The sequence below is a fragment of the Drosophila busckii genome, chromosome 3R (genome assembly GCF_011750605.1).
Source record: "Drosophila busckii strain San Diego stock center, stock number 13000-0081.31 chromosome 3R, ASM1175060v1, whole genome shotgun sequence".
NCBI classification, from domain to species: Eukaryota; Metazoa; Arthropoda; class Insecta; order Diptera; family Drosophilidae; genus Drosophila; species Drosophila busckii.
The window spans coordinates 21,569,714-21,589,590 of record NC_046607.1 but is presented as its reverse complement, the minus strand read 5'-3'; the positions used below and the strand labels follow the sequence as shown (position 1 = coordinate 21,589,590).

Genomic DNA, 19,877 nt, shown 5'->3' with positions numbered 1-19,877 from the left:
AAACAAAAGCAAAAGCATAAAACAAAAGACATAAAAAGCTATAGACTGTGTATTGCGGCGCTTATTATTATTGTTATTGTTGTTGTTGTTGCCACATGTTGCAGCATTTCTTTAGAGACCACTCAATCTAGATGTAGCGTTTTGCCACACTTTTGCTTTTTGGCTTTTATTATTATTTCTACCTGCCACACACACACAGACAGACAGACTGAAAGACAGATGGACAGACAGACAGACAGACAGACAGACAGACAGACTGAAAGACAGATACATTTAAATAATGAATGCGCGCTGAGTTCGATGATTTGCATGCGATAGGCGCCAGCATTGGGTGTGTTTGTATATTTGTTGCATGTGGCAAGCACACAGAGACACACACACACATGCATACATAGACATATCAGCAACTTAATTTGTGCAGTACGCCTGAGCCAATTTAATTTAAATAAAGCAAACAGCGCTGCGCACCTTTTGAACTCTCCCCCAAGCCTCAAGTGTCTACACATATTTTGTTGCTTGGTGGGCGTATCGCTGTTGCTTTGACATATTTGCAACATGCGCCATATTATAAATTATACTTGTATTCCCGTTTTGTCATCAGAGCATTCTATATACAACATGTGGGCTGCTGTAGCTCAGCTCAAGTGCAAGCTGTAGATTTGTCTGTATGCACACCTCTAAGCCTCAATTTGTGTAAGCTGTAATTAACATAGCTTACAAGCATAGAGCGCACTGTGTTATATATATATATGAAATATTACGTATACGCTGCAAACAATTTGGCATAAAGTAAATTAAACTGCAGTTAAATTGTTTGCAAGCTTTTGTCGCATTTGTAATACACGCTGCGAGAATTTCAATCAATTTGTAATAAAATTGCTGTAGGAGTATTTAAGTCAACCCACGCATAGAAACTACAACAAGCTACTAAATAATTTACGTATTATTGTTGTTCATGGGATCTATGCAACGAGCCCACACTGTATGTGCAACAAATTAAAATTCAATTCTAACTGTTTATTTGTCAATTTGTGCGCTAACATTTTGCAAAATCAGCGAGTCATGTTGTTGCTCTCTGCTGTTTGTTGTTGGTCATTTATCTTTTCAGCTGCATCGCTGGCTTAGCTTAAATGAAGCAAATCATGTTTAATTAATTGCAGTTGCTGTTAAACAACATAATTAACACAAGGCGTCCGTCCGGACGCCATAAACAAGAACAAGCGCTTGACCACTCTAAACTGAAAGCTGCTGGCCACTTGGCTAACTGAGCTGGATCATTAGGCAAATGAGCGCGACAACACTTGCGCGCAATTAAAAACAATTAATATTTAAATTTTCGACAATAAAATGCAGCAATGCAATTGAAAGTTGCAGCCAACACGCATCGGTGCACCCACAATTTGTGGCATTGAAATAACTTGAGTTAAGCTTTCGTTTGTTATTTAAGCTGACTTGCTCCACTGTGGCCAGTCAAGCGTTGAAGCCACTCTTTTGACCAAAGGGTGTGTGTAGACATTTAAATTATTACAAATATGTGTGCACAAATATTTGCAGTTCATTTATCAAAGCTAATTGCTTAGCAGCTTTAGCGCATGCTGCTGCTGTTCTAATCTAGAGTAGCGGCACCCTGTATATGTGTTAAACGTGCAGCACTCAAATAAATCATTAAAATTTATGTATTTAATTGCTCGCAATTATTGCACAAAGCCAATCTACGAGTAAACAAGCTCTTACAAGTTATTAGAACTTGCATATTTTTCATTTGCGATTGCGATTTTGATTTGAATTTTTGATTTAGATTTCACGCTCAGCGCTAATTCAATTCAATTCAATCAAACAGTAACATAAAATTACAAAAATTACAGCAAAGCTGAGAGCGCACATAAGAAAAAAACAGCAACTGGCTATTAAAGCTGGCCAAGTTAATTGACTGCTCTTAGGGCCAAAGCAACTGTCGCGATTGTAAACTAGTTTGCTGGGATGCAGCTTTGGGCGCAGCATGTGTGGCGAGTGACTGCAAAACTGTAACAGTTGTTGGGCAACTTTTGGCTAAGGTCTAGACTCGTGAAAGTCAAATAAAGCGCTGCCCATGGGCACGTAACAAACTTTGAAAAGTATTGCATTAATAATAAATTCTTTCAGACTAACGAATTGTACCACTGTGCGCGCCACATTTGAAGCTGTTTGATTTACAAAATTGAAAGCCAGCAGAGCGCGCGTGGCACGTGCCACAACTAAATGTCACAAAATCACGAAACGAAATGTTCTGCGCCTGGTGTCAAACTCTAACCTCTGACCAAGCTGACAGGCAAATTCCAAGCGGTGGCCGACAACGCTACAAGACCAAAACGCAAGGCACACAACTGGACACATGCAACACACACCCACACACACACACATTCATATATATGGCTTAAAACAACAGGCGCAGTCAGGCAGGCAATTGGTTGTAGAATTATGCTGCAGGCGCGGCTGCCGTTTGGGCCACGTTTATATGAGTATTGCCAAAAAAAAAAATATTGTATGTATGTGCATATGTAACGCTAAAATAACAAGCGCTATGCATAAAAATGCGACTACACGTTGACCAGCCAGCGAACCCAAAAAATACCAAAGTCTGTAATAAAAAAAAAAACGTTGCTGCCAAAAATTGTTGCTGCTGCTGCCGTGGCATGGCAACCTGCAACTAAGCAAACAAGCGCGCCGGCACTAAAACCAAAGACCACAACATTGCTGGCGTAGACGCTGAGGTTTTTGGCCTGCGAGAAAAAAAAAGCAAGAAAACATTTTAATGAAATTAAGGCAAAGCAAGTTGAAAAGCTGAAAGTGCCGGCACTAGATCTTGTGTCTGTTAATTGCGCTGGGAATTTAAGAGTTTAAAGCGGGAATTTCAAGCTTAGGCTTACAAATCTTATAAGCACTGTCATGCTTATCAAAAACGTGCGCTGCCTTTTCTTTTTTCTCAGTTATTGCGGCAGCTTGCTGAAGGTCATGCCGCTGACACCAAACGTATCTTTTCTATCAATGTCTTTTGCTTTTGCTTTGTAGGCCTTTTTGTCTATGCATCCCTCAGCTAATCGAGGGTTTGACAGTTTCATTTTCAGTTTCAGTATTCAGGTTTACGGTTTCACTTTCAAAACTTGTGGCACAATGACAGGAATGGCATAGAATATCCATAGAATGTCAAGCTGCCAGAGCAGCTAACAAAGGTCATACACTTGTGTGCCACACGCTAGAAGGAGAGCGCACAAAAAACTGTACAATTGATTGATTGGGGCAGACCACAAGCCGCTAACAGCTGTTGCTTGTACGTTGTCAGTCCGCCAGTCGCCAGTTGGCAGTTGCCTCTGTTTTCAAGGTTAATTAGCGCTAGACACAAGAGCTCTAATCAGTTCTTTGTGCATTGCAACAAATTTGCTTTGACCTTTTGTAGCAGCAACACTCAAACCACAACAAGCGTAAACTTGCCTGCTTATCTCAGTTGACTCCTTGTTGAGTTCATAAAATTAAAAAAGATTAAAAACTAATTAGCTGCGCTGCAAAGCGTAGCACGCCAAAGGATATAGCTGCCATTTAAGTTGGCTAATTGCGCGTAAAAAACTTTTGTGCTTGCACTTTTTGCATTTTTATCAACGCGCTTTTTGCATTAGGCTCTCTCTTGTGCTGACTAATTGGCGCAAACGTTTTGCATAATCTGCAGCAGCATCAATAGCAAAAGCAATCAAATTGCCGCTTAGATTGTCAGCAGCAGCAGCAGCAGCAGCACTTGCAACACAAGCGGCAAATTATATTAAATTGAAACAAATTGCAACTTAGTTGGAGCAGTAGGAGCTGCTTGTTAGCAGCAAATCGATAGCAGCAACACTTTCAGCTAAATGAATTGCGTTACACACGCCTGCGTCTCTGTTAGACATTGCGTATACGCAATATCAGGGTCGTCAAACAGCAAAGCGTGCGCAACAAACTGAAAAAACCAGTTACCAGTTGCAGTCTCTCTCTGTGTGTGTGTGTGCCACACTTTGTCGTTTTAACGGGAACTTGCGTGCGTGCAACAGTTGTAAGTCAATGTCATGGCTGATTGCTGCGAATGCGAGAATGCCTTGTGACTAATCAATGTGTTAAATGCTCGAGTTCAATGCGTTTTTTTGGTAATAAATTGGCAGGCTGTTCGGACCTTGACTTTAAAGTCAAATGCTGGCAGTTTAAATACCTTGAATTGACTGCTGTGAGAGTGAAGTTTGCTAGAAAGTAAAGCAAGCTTAATCAACTAGAAGTTATACAATATTGCTGCTCAGTAACAGATGCTCTGCAGTTTTATTTGAGTTGAGCAAACTTCATGACACGTAATGCAATACTTAGAATACTATTGCACAAGTTTCAGTTGCCGGCGGCTAGCAATAAGCGTATCATATACAACACCAACACCTTTGCGCCTGCGCAAAGCCCAACGGCAAGACAGAGAGAGCGTTAGAGGGGCAGCGGCTGAGTTAGCCACAGGTGGTCAATTGATGCGGGCGGCCAGTCAACCAAACCAGAATTGCAATTGCAGGCGCCGAAATAACGCAAAGTCATGGATGAATGAACAAAATGTGTGGCAAACTGTGGCCAGTTCCAGTTGAAGCTAGTGGAACTTTGCTTCAGCGACTCGTTTTAATTGATTTCATGTTGCTGTTGCTAGTTGCCTGTTGCTAGATTTGGGGGCACTGCCAACGCCTGCAATGCTGAATTGCTAAACAAATAACTGGGCGCTGTGGCAACTAATTTAGTTTATATATATAGTTAGTTAGTGTTTAGTTTTTTAGATCAGTTGGTATGCAAAGGAGTTGCCAAATTTGGGCTTGCGCCTAATTGTAACGCCATTTGGCACTCTCTCGCTTCATTGCCTTAACTAGTTGCTGCTAGAGTTGCCGCTAGTGTTATTGTAATTGCTTTGCCATGCTTTAGCTTTTGAGAGTTCATTTTCCAACGGCAGCTCAATGAATTTTCATTTCCACTCGCTGGCCATAAAATGTTATTGAGCCACTTGTTGTTGTTGTTGTTGTTGCTGTTTATGCAATCAAAATTCTTGCCAGCCCCAAGCGTACAAGCAGCAACCAGCAACGTGGCGACCACCAGCCGCCCGAATGGCACTTGTGGGTGCAATTGTAATTATCCTAATTTATGTTGCACGTTGCTTGCTTTGGCTGCAACACGATAGACACACAACGCCCCGTGCAATTGCAACGCTTGCCGCTCAATGTTGCAAACGATTCTAATGTTGCACAGATTTATTGTAAATTATCTCGCCACTTGACAATGATCGATAGCATTAAATTTATGGCCATAAAAATGCCGCTCGCTAATTCACATTTTCACATTTATTTGTTGCCTGCCCCACTGCGTTTTGTGTGTGTGGCATGGCGGTTTTAAATGTTGCACAGTCGACTAAGTAAGCCTGCTGGCTTATCTATTACAAATTTCCAACATTTCCCACTGTCAATAAACGGTAATTAGACAAAAATAAATGTGTCAACAATTGTGGCATGTTGCAAATGAATTGACAGCTTTCAACTCTCAGCTTGCTGCTAAAGCGTAATTAAAGTTGAATAACAAGCAACTTATTAGTTGAATAGCAAAAAAATGAAACAACACTTGTATCCATTTCATTTATATAGTTTATAGAATTGAAACTCTTTTGTGCTGGCAGCTTAAACTATAATAAGTAAACAAATTTATTAATATTTGTCACAGTCAAAGGCGGTTCAAATGGCAAATATGTTGAGCAAGTGGAGTGGGCTGTCAGTCAATTAAAAGTATTGACAATCAACTGCAAGTGTGCGCATGTGGGTGGCGGCAAGCATATAATGGATTAATAATTCAATGAGTGTAAGAATGAAAAACATTTATTTGATTTGATTATAAAAAGGCACTGAGGTGGTCCAGCCAGCAGATTGAAATTGAAATGTTATTGTCAGAGTGTGACATATGATAGAATTCATGTTTTTAATCGCATTCAGCGACAATGTCATTGATTAATGAACACTTTATGCTTTATGCGATAATTAATAGCACTTGACACTCAATTGCTTTTAACTTTTCATTTGTTTTTGCGTGCGCGTTTGTCAAGTAACTGACGCTTTTAATTAAAATGCAATGCAGAACAGTTGTTTGCTTAGCTTAAACTTAATTTAGAGACAATTGAAAAAGCAAAGCATTTGTACAGCTTTGTCTTTCAAGTCAGCTGCCAACAAATTAAGATACTTTGATTAAGAGCGCTTAAAGCAGATGCCAATAATATTTGATGAGCAGCTGCAACGCCCTTAGCCTGGCCGAAGCGCAGGGCTCTACGTCATTTACAAAGCGATAACAAACAGATGCAGCCGCCGCCGTCGCAGCAGCAGCAGCAGCACACAAATCGTTTTTTAAAACTCGCAAACCAAATCAGTTTCAAAACGACTGCAGGCCGCGGAAACAGCAAACAACAAACGGCAGTCAAAAGTCAAAAAACCAAAATAAAATAGCGCAATAACTTGGGCAGGTGAGTACCCCCCATAAAAAAAAAAACAAATACAGAACGCCAAGCTCACGTGTTGCAAAATTCGAACTTGTGAACTGTTGCTCAAACAACAAAGCGCAAGCTTAATAAACAAAACAAATACAGTAAACGCTCGCAAACTGCAAATGTACAAGCTTCATATATGTGTATGTGTGTGTTTGTGTGTGTGTGTGTCTGGATTACATAAGCTTAAACACGCTTGTCGCGCTGATAAGCGAAACTTTTGTCAGTCTGCCTGTCTAGGCATCACTCATTAGGGGGAATTTTTGTTTATACTGCTGATAACTTGATTAATGACAAGCCATTTTGTTTTTGGCAAGTTCAGCAGCAAGCCGAGTCCATTCATTAGCAGCGACTGCTTAAAATTCATTAATTAACTTTTTCGATTTATTAGGTTTACCTTTTGAATTTCAGCTTACACTTGAACTAGAGATCAAATCCAATTTGTGGACAAGCTATTGACAATTAGATAACATGCACATATGCAATGTAAGCTGTAGAAAGCAAACACGCTCAGCAACAATATGCATGTGCGTGTGTGTGTTTGCCTGTGTGTGTGTGTGCTCAACTATAAATTGACATGTTCTTCAATCTCGGTCAGAGTCGCTAATTAAAAGGTTTAAGGCTAAAATTAGCATACGAGGCAAATGGCAAATACACACACACACACACACCCACAAACAAACAAATACACACACACATATGCGCATACACAATAGAAATTTGCGTGCTTATTGTGCATGAAACTCAAGCTCATGCCATGCCATGTGTGCTGCTGCTGGGGACGACGATAGTTTGGGACATAGTCTAGGGGTCGGACTCGACTACGCTTTACAAGGTGCGTGGCGTCATATTAAATGGCATCGCATGTTGGCAATTATTTCGCATAATCTTGTACTAACGCATGTAACGATGTCAAAAGGCAACACACACAGACGCAACAGATTCAATTTGCTGGCTACAAGATTACGTATGCGCACAGTGGGCTGAGTGCAAAGTTTATTATTAATTTGTGTTTATTAAAAACTTGTTCTACAATTATGTGTGCACAAATGCTACTAAATATTTAATAGCACACACACATACACATGCACATACGTGTGTGTGTCGTTCCATGTGTGTGCCCTGGGCAATTGTTTTGTGAAATTAAATTAAATTGATTGAATTCAGACTCAATTCAAAGCTGAACCCGCACATAGGTCAAGCTGTGCGGCATGAGAGGCAAGCGCTATGTAAAGTTTATTGTGCCAGTGATAATGACACTAATTTTGAGAGCGATATTGTTATTGCCAGCAGCGCACTTATGTGGCTAGAGTATTATGCAAAATGCTCTGTTGATTAGCAGGCATTAGAATCTATGTACATTAATGCTGAACGGAAGTTGATCTTTAACATACGTGTGTGTGTGTGTGTGCGTGTGTGTTTGATTGAGGTCAATAGGTCAAGCGCTTGCACTACACGAAGGTCAATAAGCGACACACTTGCACTGTGGCATATCAATATTATTTGCTAAACAGTTGACTTAATGAGCACAACAACAAGCTCATCAGCGTTGTAATAGCATAAAAAAGAACGCTTCAGCCAACAGTTGAGTGGGGAAGAGGCAGCGCATCACTGGTGAGAGTTAGAAATGAGCGCCGCTGCTCTGTCTTCTTCAATTCAATTGCTTGTCGCGCGCCGTGATTTTGCGTCCAGCTTTTGACCGTCGCCGGCGCAGCTCAAGCGCTGGCCGAGCTGGGGATCTGTCAGTAGGCATTGCGCGCGCGACTGATGCGCTCACAGCTCACGGGTCCGGCAAAGCTAAGCTAAGCTATCTCCACAACGCGCGCGTGCTCTCGCTCTCTCGCTCACACACTCTCTCGCTTACACACTTTGTACGCTCGTTATTGCGTCGCGTGAAAAATTTGCTTTAATTAAGGTATAAAGGCCGCGCACACACACACACACTAATACACACACAGATTTATATATATATATATATATATGAGTCGTCATAATACGTTGAAGCTGGCGCTGCCGCAGGTGCACAGCATAACAGCAGCGCCGCAGGCGCGTCCAGCTCAACGTGGCGTTAAGCTGGGCCTGGGCGTTAATCAACAGACTGGGCGTGTGCAGTGGTGTCCTGGTCTGACCTGCTGCAAACTGCTTCTACTGATTCCAGTTGTAATGCTGCCATTGACGCTGGTGCTGCTGCTGCTGCTGCGGCTGGACGGAATGCTGCAGGCGCTGCAGCTGCGCGAGCAGCGTGCACAGAGCATGGAGCCGACGCTAGTGGTGCCTGCATATCTGGAGGATTACGAGTCGCTGCTGCCAGAGGGCGACAGCTACAATGAGCTGATCAATGATGAGTTTCTGGTGCCGCAGGCTAGACGCGCGCAGCTGGAAACGCAGGCAGCGGCGCGTGCCAAGCGCTGTCTGCCCTATCGCTATACAAATGGCGAAACCTTGGAGCTGGAGGAGCGCAGCATTTTAATGAAGGATGCGCGCACTTCCTTTTTGCCATACGGCATTAGTTTGGGCGCCATGCCACGCGAGTGCCTGCAAAACGAACTGGATACGGAGGTGGTGGAGGATGCGCGCAGCTCGGAGCAGGAAGGCAGCCATAAGAAGGCCATACCCAAGCGCTTTCCAGACACATATTACCTAAGCAATGGACGTGCCAGACGCGAGGCGGAAGAACAAACGGAGCGCGACTTGGCAGCGCAGATTATAGAGACGACAGCGGCGCTGCAGTCGTTCTGGAACGAGCAGGGCACACGCGATGACATACGCAAGACCCAAGCAAAGACTATGCAGCGCTATATGAACACCAAAGTGGATCCCTGCGTGGACTTCTATAAATACGCCTGCGGTAATTGGGAAAAGCTGCATCCCATACCCAAGGACAAGGCGGGATTCGATACATTTGAAATGCTGCGCGAGAGTTTGGATCTGGTGCTGCGCAATCTGCTGGAGAAAAATGCGCATACAGTAAACGCCGAGGCACATGGACGCAATACGCTGTTTAAGCTCAACGAGCCGGAGCCGCAGGCAGCGCAGCAGCAGTCCGTCGAGCTGCTGGCCAAGCGTCTGCGCCGGCACATTGTGGAGCGCCGCTCGCTGTTCAATCGCGTGCTGGTGCGTTATAAGCGCTTCACCAATGGCACCAAGCGCAAGCGTCTGATAGACACGACGCGCGAGAAGACGCAAGAGGCAGAGGCTACAACGTTGAACAAAGACTTGAGCAAGGATAAGTTTAAGGATGAGCAGGCAGACATTGTGCAGGCAGCCAAGGCGGAGTTTCTCAAGCCGCAGTACGATGCGCGACTCAAGGCCAAGAATCTGTACAAATCCTGTGTGAATAGCGAACTGCTGAATGCGCGTGGCCTGGAGCCGCTGCATACGCTCATCAGTCAACTGGGCGGCTGGCCCGTGCTGGACGCCGACTGGCAGAGCACGCACTTTGACTGGCAGCAACTGGCGGCCACGCTGCGTCGCTACAACAACGACATACTCATTGTGCAGTGGGTGGGCGCTGACATCAAGAACAGCGAGGAGAACATTATACAATTCGATCAGACGGGCCTGGGACTGCCCACGCGCGAATATTTCCTGCAGCAAAACAATGCCAAGTATTTGCTCGCCTATCAGCGCTACATGTCCGAGGTGATGCACAAACTGGGCGCCAGTCGCCAGCGCGCGCTGCAAACTGCCGCGGAGCTGATTGCCTTTGAGACGCAGCTGGCAAGGATTACAGCGCCAGCAGAGCAGCGTCTAAATGTTACCAAGGTGAGGCACTTTTAATCAATTTATACAATATAATTTTATAATCTTAAATGGCTTGCAGCTCTACAAGCGCATGTCGTTGCAACAGCTGCAGACGGAGGTGCCGCAAATCAAGTGGGCTGCTTATTTGAGCACGCTGCAGGATCGCAGCGTTGGCGAGCAGGAGCAGGTGGTCATCTATGCAGTGGACTATATGAAGCAGCTGGTGCGGCTGCTGGACGAAACAGAGCCACGCACCATTGCCAACTATATGATGTGGCGCTTTGTGCGGCATCGCATCAACAATGTGGACGATCGCTTTGATGACATCAAGCAGCACTTTTACCACGCGCTCTTTGGACGCGAGGAGAGTCCGCAGCGCTGGAAGGTGTGCATTGCACAGGTGAACACCAACATGGGCATGGCGGTGGGCTCAATGTTTGTCAGTCGCTATTTCGACGACAACAGCAAGCGGGATACGCTGCGCATGACGCACGAGCTGCAGCAGGCGTTCCGGGACATACTCAAGACTACGGATTGGCTAGACCATGCCACCAAGCAGCTGGCGGAGGACAAGGTGAACGCCATGTCGCTGAAAATTGGCTACCCCGACTTTATTTTAAATGCCGCGGAGTTAAATGAAAAGTATGCTGGCATCGATATACATGCGGATAAATATTTCGAGAATACATTGAATGTGCTGCTGCATACGGCGCGCATGGAGCAGACCAAGCTGCATGAGCGCGTGAACAAAACGAACTGGCAAACGGCGCCGGCCATTGTCAATGCTTACTACAGTCGCAACAAGAATCAGATTATGTTTCCTGCGGGCATATTGCAGCCTCCGTTCTACCATCGCCACTTTCCCAAGTCGTTGAACTTTGGCGGCATTGGCGTCGTCATAGGGCATGAGCTAACGCACGGCTTTGACGACAAGGGGCGGCTGTTCGACAGCAATGGCAACATACACAAATGGTGGACCGATAGCTCCATACGTGGCTTTGATGAGCGCGCGCGCTGCATAATCTCGCAGTATGGCAACTATACAGTGGAGGAGGTGGGCATTGCGCTCAATGGCGAGAGCACGCAGGGTAAGTCTCCCCAACTATCCAACTCACTCATTCTCACACTCTGTTTCCTTGCCAGGTGAGAACATAGCAGACAATGGCGGCCTGCGTCAGGCGTTCCATGCCTACAAACGCTGGACGAGCGATCATCCGCAGGAGGCGCGTGATGAAATGCTGCCAGGACTGAATATGACTGGACCGCAGCTATTCTTTCTCAACTTTGGTCAAGTCTGGTGCGGCGCTATGCGTCCTGAGGCTATGCGCAATAAGCTAAACACAGCCATACACAGTCCGGGACGTTATCGCGTCATTGGCACGCTCTCCAATTCCTATGACTTTGCTCGCGAGTTCCATTGCATGCCAGGCACGCCCATGAATCCCATCAACAAATGCAGCGTCTGGTAGCCACAAAGCTGCATAACTACATAGCCTAAGAGTATTACACACCATGTATTCCTAACCAGTACCAGCTCTAGCTAGATGTAAGTACGCTGCCCTCATTCTCCTCCAGCTTTCTTTTGTAGTGCCATTAGCTGTTGTGCCAACAACAGCGACTCGCACTTCAGTCGTCGTCAGTCGCTCTGTTCCTTAATTAATGCTGATTTATGCGACTTGCAACTGCAACAGTTTCGCCAATTTGCTGTTGACATCGCGCCAACTACTTCAATTGTCTTTTACATGGCGCGAGTGCGAAATATTTATGCGCCACTTTGCAGACATTGCAAATTGATAGGAATTTGTAAGCAAATAAATTAAACTTCTCTTGAAATCGAAATTGCATTCATGCCGCTTACCATGCTTTCAATTAGCTGCAGATTAATGCATTTTATTTATTTATATTTTCAGCTTGCACTCTATCCACCAATCTTACAAATAGAACTTGCCATTCGAACTGGAAACTGTGCCAAATACTCGCTTAGAGTGCGTTTATCTTTTTTATATATACTATATATATATATTTTCATAGCATTTAATAACTATTTATATTTGTAACTTGCAGTTATTTAATTAAAAACTATTTTGTGTTTGTGATAATTATAATTAAATTTAAAAACAAATAACAAGCAACGAAAGTTTCTTTAAGCAATTGCACAACACTGAAGCTTTTAGAAGATCAGAAAAATAGTTTGGAAAATGAGCATTTGAGCATTTTCAGTTGTGGCCAAGTGCTCAGCGCACAAAGTACAAGCAGCGTCTGCATTTGGAAATTCCAAAAATAAATATATATATATCGACAGACAAAAAAAATGTGTTAGAGTTCGAAATACTTGTATAGTTTTGTTAGCAATGCAATTTTGGCTAATTACTTTAATACTACTTTGGCCTAATCTTTGCCAAGTGCAGAGCTATGGAGGCAGCAGATATGGAGGCAATCGCGAGCAGTCCATACGCATAGGTAAGCTCTTGAGCAGCTGCTGCGAAACTTTCACTCAAACGCGCCGAACGCTTTACAGGTCTTATCACCGATGATGAGAGCGATCACATACGCCAGACCTTTGAGCATGCCATAGCGGTGGTCAATAATGATCTGAGTGTGCCACTCCAGGGCGAGGTGGAGCATGTAAACTATGGCAATTCGCTGCTCGCCTTTGGGCAGCTATGCAGACTAATGCAGGTCAGTTCAAGCAATATAAACTTGCATAGCAATTCAATTTTGTTATTGCAGAGCGGCGTTGGTGCTGTGTTTGGTCCCTCGGCCAGGCACACAGCAGCGCATTTGCTTACAGCCTGCGATGCCAAGGACATACCTTTTGTCTATCCACATTTGTCTTGGAATGCACAAACAGATGGCTTCAATCTGCATCCGCATCCACAGGATATAGCGCATGCGCTTTATGATATTATAACGCAATTTGACTGGTCGCGTTTTATATTTTGCTACGAGTCTTGTAAGTGAATAACTTAACTCCAATTAAAATTAACTGCAATTTGTATTGCAGCGGAGTATCTAACCATATTGGATGAGCTTATAAGTCTTTATGGCATCAAAGGACCTGTTATAAAGGTCATGCGCTATGATCTCAATCTGAATGGCAACTACAAGTCTGTACTGCGACGCATACGCAAATCCGAGGACAGTCGCATTGTTGTTGTTGGCTCCACCGAAGGCGTAGCTGAGCTGCTTAGGCAAGCGCAGCAGGTGGGCATTATGAATGAGGACTATACTTATCTTGTAGGCAATCTAGACTTGCATACCTATGAGCTGGAGGAGTACAAGTACAGTGAAGCTAACATTACAGGTCTGCGCATGTTTGATCCAGCTAAAAAAGAAGTGCGCGATTTGCTGGAAACGCTGCATCAACAAATGGGCGAGGATACAACGCAAGCTGAAAATCCTGGTCAGTTGCAGATGAACTATTTATTTTAGTAACTGCAACTTTTATTTTAAAGCAGGTGCCACAACCATTACGCTGGCCATGGCCTTGACCTATGATGCAGTGCGTGTCATTGCAGAGGCTTCCAAGCTTGTGCCCTATCAGCCAGCACAGCTGAACTGCTCCGAGCGTCATGACAATGTGCAGCCAGATGGCTCCACTTTTAGAAACTACATGAGATCGGTAAGCCTGCTTCAATTAACAATATTTTTTACTATAGCATTTATATTTGCAGCTGGAAATTCTGAATAAAACCATAACTGGGCGCATATTCTTTCAAGGAAATGTGCGCAAAGGCTTTAGCTTTGATGTTATTGAGCTGCAGCCTGATGGCTTGGTTAAGGTTGGCACCTGGGAGGAAGGCAAGGACTTTGAATTCAAGCGACCACCACAAGTAGCGCATTTCCAGGATAACGAAGAAAACTCGCTGGTTAACAAAACATTTAATGTGCTTATATCAGTGCCAGTAAGCTTGCAGCTGTTATACATTTAATTTATTGTTAATCTTTGTTTTCATAGAACAAGCCCTATGCTAGTTTGGTAGAGAGCATCAACACATTAATTGGCAACAGTCAGTACGAAGGATATGGCATTGATCTAATCAAAGAGCTTGCGGAAAAGTTGGGATTTAATTTTACTTTTATTAATGGCGGCAATGACTACGGCTCTTTTAATAAAAGTACTAATATAACTACGGGCATGTTGAAGGAAATTGTTGAAGGCGTAAGCTAAGTGCACTGTATTTAAATTGTTTTTAATATTTTCTTTATACTTAGCGCGCTGATCTTGCCATTGCTGATCTCACTATAACTTCAGAGCGTGAGGAAGTCATTGACTTTTCACTGCCGTTTATGAATTTGGGCAAGTTTGCTTTACTTTATGTTGAACTCAGTTTTAATTTTATGTATTTTATTACAGGCATTGCTATTTTATATATAACACCACAAAAAGCAGAGCCAGCACTCTTTTCTTTTATGGATCCTTTCTCCAAAGAAGTTTGGCTCTATCTAGGTCTAGCCTATTTGGGCGTTACCTTATGCCTTTTTGTGCTAGGCAGACTGTCGCCTTCGGAATGGGATAATCCGTATCCATGCATTGAAGAGCCTGAAGAGCTGGAGAATCAGTTTTCCATAAACAATTCGCTTTGGTTTACTACTGGAGCGCTGCTGCAGCAAGGCTCAGAAATTGCGCCAAAGTAACTACATTAAGCTTCATATATAACTAATTAATTGTTTTATTTTACAGAGCGCTTAGCACACGCACTATATCTAGTATATGGTGGTTTTTTACTTTAATTATGGTGTCTTCGTATACTGCCAACTTGGCTGCTTTTTTAACAATTGTCAATCCTACAAGTTCCATTGACAATGTTGAGGATTTGGCAAATAATAAGGACGAAGTGCAGTATGGCGCCAAGCGTACAGGCTCTACAAGAAATTTCTTTTTGGCAAGTCAAATGCAGCAGACAAGTTTCGTTTACTAAACAGTTTTTTAAACAGACCTCTGAAGATCCTATATACATGAAAATGAATGAATATATGACCACTCATCCGGAAATGCTGACAGAAACCAATCAAGACGGCGTTAAGAAAGTTAAAGCAAGCACCAAATATGCATTTCTCATGGAGTCCACTTCGATTGAGTTCAATACGGTGCGCGAATGTAATTTAACCAAAATAGGCGATGCGCTGGATGAGAAAGGCTATGGCATTGCAATGGTTAAAAGTAAATACGCAATCAAATTACATATATACAAATTGTAAAAGTTTATTTATTAGATTGGCCATATCGCGACAAGTTCAATAATGCTTTGCTGGAGCTGCAAGAGCAGGGCGTGCTGGCCAGGCTTAAAAAGAAATGGTGGAATGAAATTGGCGCCGGAGTCTGCAGCGTAGGTTGTGAGCTAATGCTATGGAGCACTCTTCAAATCTTTTACATTCTAGGCCAGCAGTGATGACAGCGGCCCCTCTGAGCTGGGCATGGATAACTTGAGTGGCATCTACGCTGTGCTAATTGTTGGCTCAATTCTAACTTTTATATTCTCCATACTTTATTGGTGCATATTTGTTTTCAAAAAAGCAAAGTTCTATGATGTAAGTGCAGCTATTTTAAATTGTTTTTTCATTTATTAAACTTATAAATTTTTATTTAGGTGCACTTTACCGATGCGCTTGTTGAAGAGTTTAAGATTGTCATTAGCTTTTCGGAGAACGAGCGCATACTAAAGAGTGCGCAGTCTGTTTATTCACGCAGTCGCAACTCTTCATCGCAGTCTATAGAATCAATTGAAACAGACTCTGAGGATCATACGCCTCAACATTAATAATTTATAATAAACAAATGTTACTTACACTCAAATGTTGCAAAATAAAACTCAAGCAAAAGCTTTGGCAACTTTTACTCAATTTTTTAATTTCCATGCAGCATATTTTGGAGATGTGGCCACAGTTGTCGTTTTTAACTCAACGCGAACGGGTCTAAGAATTCGTAGTGCTTAGATTATTATGCAAAAATATGTGTATATATACGCAAATTGAATAGTTTTATATATTAATATGCACAAGCTCAATATAATTTTTAGCTTAGCAATATTATTGCCAAGCCTATTGCTGGCTCAGTATGATGACAATTATGCTATGGATAACTATAATAATTTACAGAATACAGGCAGCGTACCAATTGGTAAGTCTTTTTTTCATTTTAGCACTCAGTCTGCTAAAGAAAAATATATGCAATGAGCCATTTATTTTTAATGTCTCGTAAAGAGAACAAGCTGTTCGTTCCATCAACGCCAAAAGCTCATAAAAATGTTTTTAAGTATTTGTTTGTTTGAGTTTCGGTCGGTAATCGTTTCTACTAAGTATATATTTAGATATAGAGCATGATTTTTGTGTAACAAGCTTTTGTTGATCAACAAACCGGCAATAAACAGACGACACTTGCTGATTTGCTTCTTCATTTTAGGACTGCTTACGGATCAGAATACGGAGCAAATGAATATTATATTTGATCATGCTATAGATGTGGCCAATCAGGAACTGGGTCTATCGCTGTCGGCGCTAAAGGCAGAAGTTAACTATGGGGATGCTTATCATAGCTATGGCACACTTTGCAGAATGCTAGAGGTTATATACATGCTAAATCTAATTAAACTGTAGCTGATTGCTCTTTCTTTATTAAAGACGGGCATAGCTGGCGTGTTTGGACCCTCATCTCGTCATACGGCTGTGCATTTGATGTCTATATGCGATGCCATGGACATACCGCATATATATTCTTATATGAGTGAATATGCTGAGGGCTTCAATCTGCATCCACATCCAGCTGATTTATCCAAGGCGCTCTACAGTCTTATAACTGCTTTTGAGTGGTCACGCTTTATATTTCTCTACGAGTCGGGTAAGTTTGTTTGCAATTTAAGCATTCAGTTAATATAAACTATATACTCTAGCTGAATATCTGAGCATTTTAAATGAGCTCAACAATCTATTTGGCACTAATGGTCCAGTTGTCACCGTATTACGCTATGATATGCAATTAAATGGCAATTATAAGCCTGTGCTAAGACGTGTGCGCAAATCCAAGGATAATCGCATTGTTGTTGTTGGTTCTACAGAAACAATACCAGAGTTTCTAAATCAAGTAAGTTTGCCTGCAGTCTTAAAATATATTTACTAATTAAACATTTTGCAGGCTCAACAAGTTGGCATTATAAACGAAGACTATAGCTATATAATAGGCAACTTGGATTTTCACTCTTTTGATCTGGAAGAGTACAAGTACAGTGAAGCCAACATAACAAGCTTGCGTTTGTTTTCGCCAGACAGAATGGCTGTTAAGGAAGTATTGCAAAAATTGGGCTACAATGTGGATCAAGAAGAGTTTCGCAATGGCAAGTTGTCTACAGCTTTTCTATAAACTTTATTAACTTTTAAAAATTACAGGCTCTTGCCCCATAACTGTCGAAATGGCGCTCACCTTTGATGCAGTGCAGCTGTTTGCTGAAACTTTAAAGAATCTCCCATTCAGTCCTATGCCTCAGAACTGCTCACAACGCACTGAAAGTGTGCGCGATGATGGCTCGTCCTTTAAAAATTATATGCGCACTGTAAGCTTAATTTAAATATTTTATTTAAAGGCGCTGTCTAATATTTGGTTTACTTCTTACAGCTGCGTCTGCGGCAGCGACTGCTTACTGGACCCATTTATTTTGAGGGCAATGTGCGCAAAGGCTATCACTTGGATGTTATTGAATTGCAGCCCTCGGGTATTGTTAAAGTGGGCACCTGGGATGAGGAACGCGAGTATCGAGCGGAGCGTTTGGCATCTACAAACTCACAATTTGATAGCATCAGCAATTCGTTGGCGAATCAAACCTTTATTGTGCTGCTCTCAGTGCCGGTAAGCCATGAGCCTTGAAGCAAAATGACATCATAAATTAAAGCAACGTTTTTAGAACAAGCCGTATGCTAGTTTGGTGGAAAGCTATAAGCAGCTGGAGGGCAACAGTCAGTATGAGGGCTATGGCGTGGATTTGATCAAGGAGTTGGCTGACAAGTTGGGCTTTAATTTCACATTTAAAAATGGTGGCAATAATTATGGCTCATACAATAAATCTACCAATGTATCGACGGGCATGTTAAGAGAAATTATGCATGGCGTAAGTTTTAAATGTTAACCTTTTTGTATATATATAAATATATGCTGTATACTTTTCAGCGCGCTGACTTGGCTATTACCGATCTAACTATCACAGCTGAGCGTGAGGAAGCTATAGATTTTAGCATACCATTTATGAATTTAGGTAAGCTATTGATATATTCTAAGTTATACATTTAACATGTTTTGTTTTCAGGCATTTCCATACTTTTCTTAAAGCCAAAAAAGGCAACACCAGATCTGTTTACTTTCATGGATCCTTTCTCTGAGGAAGTCTGGTGGTTTCTGGGCTTCTCTTTTCTGGGCGTTTCACTCAGCTTCTTCATCTTGGGCCGTCTATCGCCAAGTGAATGGGATAATCCCTATCCTTGCATAGAAGAGCCCGAAGAGCTTGAAAATCAATTTACTATAGGCAACTCTATATGGTTTACTACAGGCGCGCTGCTGCAGCAAGGCTCTGAAATAGGACCCAAGTAAGTGCTAAATATTTAAAAAAATATATATATAAATATTGTTTATTCTTAGAGCTTTATCCACGCGCATTGTGGGCACTTTTTGGTGGTTCTTTACCTTGATTGTTGTATCTTCTTATACTGCCAATTTGGCTGCCTTTTTGACCATTGAAAATCCACAAAGCTTAATTAACAACGTTGATGATTTGGCTGAAAACAAAGATGGTGTTATCTATGGCGCTAAGCGAACGGGCTCCACCAGGCAATTCTTTTTAGTAAGCAAAGCCAACTACTTAGTTTATAACAAATTTAACGCATATTCTCAGTCCTCGCAGGAAGACCGCTATAGAAAAATGGATGAATTTATGACAGCGCATCCCGAGTACTTGACCGAGAGCAATCAGGAGGGCGTAGATCGTGTCAAGCGTAGCACCAACTATGCATTTCTTATGGAATCCACATCTATAGAATTCAATACAAAGCGTGAATGCAATTTAACCAAAATAGGCGATGCCTTAGATGAGAAATGTTATGGCATAGCCATGCGCAAATGTGAGTAAAGCCTGCAAAATGACTTTTTAATATTTGCAATTTATTTATAGATTGGCCGCATCGCGATAAGTTCAATAATGCCATGCTGGAGCTACAGGAGCAAGGTGTACTGGAAAAATTGAAAAACAAATGGTGGAACGAGGTGGGCTCTGGCATTTGCACCACCAAGGAGGAAGCGCCCGATGCTACACCGCTGGCTATGGATAACTTAAAAGGTGTTTTCGTTGTGCTCTGCGTAGGTAGCGCTTGTGCTTTGGTTTATGGCATTATAAGCTGGGTGTTGTTTATTATAAAGAAGGCGCGGCATTATCGCGTGTCCATAAAGGAAGCATTCAAGGAGGAGCTAGACTTCCTGCTAGACTTTAATAATTATGTGCGTGTGCTTAATAACTCTGCCTCTATTTACTCACGCAGTCGACAATCGTCTATGTCAGCAGGCTCTAAATAAATTTTTAAATTTAAATTTAACGTAGCAACTGCAGCAATAAATAAA

General features: G+C 42.4%; 3 protein-coding genes across 4 annotated transcripts; all 3 read left to right on the top strand.

The window, feature by feature from the left end:
* The first annotated feature begins 8,518 nt into the window (after positions 1-8,518).
* Positions 8,519-12,312, top strand: LOC108601441 (neprilysin-4). The gene is made up of 4 exons (XM_017989339.1): positions 8,519-10,303; positions 10,362-11,370; positions 11,426-11,828; positions 12,193-12,312. Exons 1-3 carry the CDS (start codon positions 8,519-8,521, stop codon positions 11,749-11,751), a joined length of 3,120 nt encoding a protein of 1,039 aa, XP_017844828.1. The 3' UTR covers positions 11,752-11,828; positions 12,193-12,312.
* Positions 12,313-12,610: 298 nt separating this feature from the next.
* LOC108602194 (glutamate receptor ionotropic, kainate 2) lies at positions 12,611-16,099 on the top strand. 2 transcript variants are annotated; one of them, XM_017990242.1, is made up of 14 exons: positions 12,611-12,742; positions 12,801-12,961; positions 13,013-13,235; positions 13,287-13,685; positions 13,741-13,904; positions 13,957-14,187; positions 14,241-14,444; positions 14,498-14,582; positions 14,640-14,916; positions 14,967-15,168; positions 15,221-15,446; positions 15,500-15,612; positions 15,665-15,814; positions 15,874-16,099. In XM_017990242.1, exons 1-14 carry the CDS (start codon positions 12,634-12,636, stop codon positions 16,042-16,044), a joined length of 2,715 nt encoding a protein of 904 aa, XP_017845731.1. In that variant the 5' UTR covers positions 12,611-12,633; the 3' UTR covers positions 16,045-16,099. The 2 variants fall into 2 exon arrangements, with proteins under 2 accessions (XP_017845731.1, XP_017845732.1); XM_017990243.1 differs by having other exon boundaries at positions 13,738-13,904.
* Positions 16,100-16,254: 155 nt separating this feature from the next.
* LOC108601440 (glutamate receptor ionotropic, kainate 2) lies at positions 16,255-19,832 on the top strand. Its single transcript, XM_017989338.1, has 13 exons — positions 16,255-16,403; positions 16,686-16,846; positions 16,904-17,120; positions 17,173-17,363; positions 17,415-17,613; positions 17,666-17,829; positions 17,892-18,122; positions 18,178-18,381; positions 18,441-18,525; positions 18,577-18,853; positions 18,906-19,107; positions 19,159-19,384; positions 19,435-19,832. Exons 1-13 carry the CDS (start codon positions 16,277-16,279, stop codon positions 19,830-19,832), a joined length of 2,682 nt encoding a protein of 893 aa, XP_017844827.1. The 5' UTR covers positions 16,255-16,276.
* The last annotated feature ends 45 nt before the right edge of the window (positions 19,833-19,877 follow it).

Bases quoted from the DNA above. Each gene is read 5' to 3' on its own strand.
- LOC108601441 (XM_017989339.1), top strand. From the start codon at position 8,519: ATGAGTCGTCATAATACGTTGAAGCTGGCGCTGCCGCAGGTGCACAGC. The intron at 10,304-10,361 runs GTGAGGCACTTT...AATGGCTTGCAG, and splicing joins AGCGTCTAAATGTTACCAAG to CTCTACAAGCGCATGTCGTT. The intron at 11,371-11,425 runs GTAAGTCTCCCC...TTTCCTTGCCAG, and splicing joins CAATGGCGAGAGCACGCAGG to GTGAGAACATAGCAGACAAT.
- LOC108602194 (XM_017990243.1), top strand. From the start codon at position 12,634: ATGCAATTTTGGCTAATTACTTTAATACTACTTTGGCCTAATCTTTGC. The intron at 12,743-12,800 runs GTAAGCTCTTGA...AACGCTTTACAG, and splicing joins CGAGCAGTCCATACGCATAG to GTCTTATCACCGATGATGAG. The intron at 13,905-13,956 runs GTAAGCCTGCTT...TTATATTTGCAG, and splicing joins TTAGAAACTACATGAGATCG to CTGGAAATTCTGAATAAAAC.
- LOC108601440 (XM_017989338.1), top strand. From the start codon at position 16,277: ATGCACAAGCTCAATATAATTTTTAGCTTAGCAATATTATTGCCAAGC. The intron at 17,121-17,172 runs GTAAGTTTGTTT...TATATACTCTAG, and splicing joins TATATTTCTCTACGAGTCGG to CTGAATATCTGAGCATTTTA. The intron at 17,614-17,665 runs GCAAGTTGTCTA...TAAAAATTACAG, and splicing joins TCAAGAAGAGTTTCGCAATG to GCTCTTGCCCCATAACTGTC.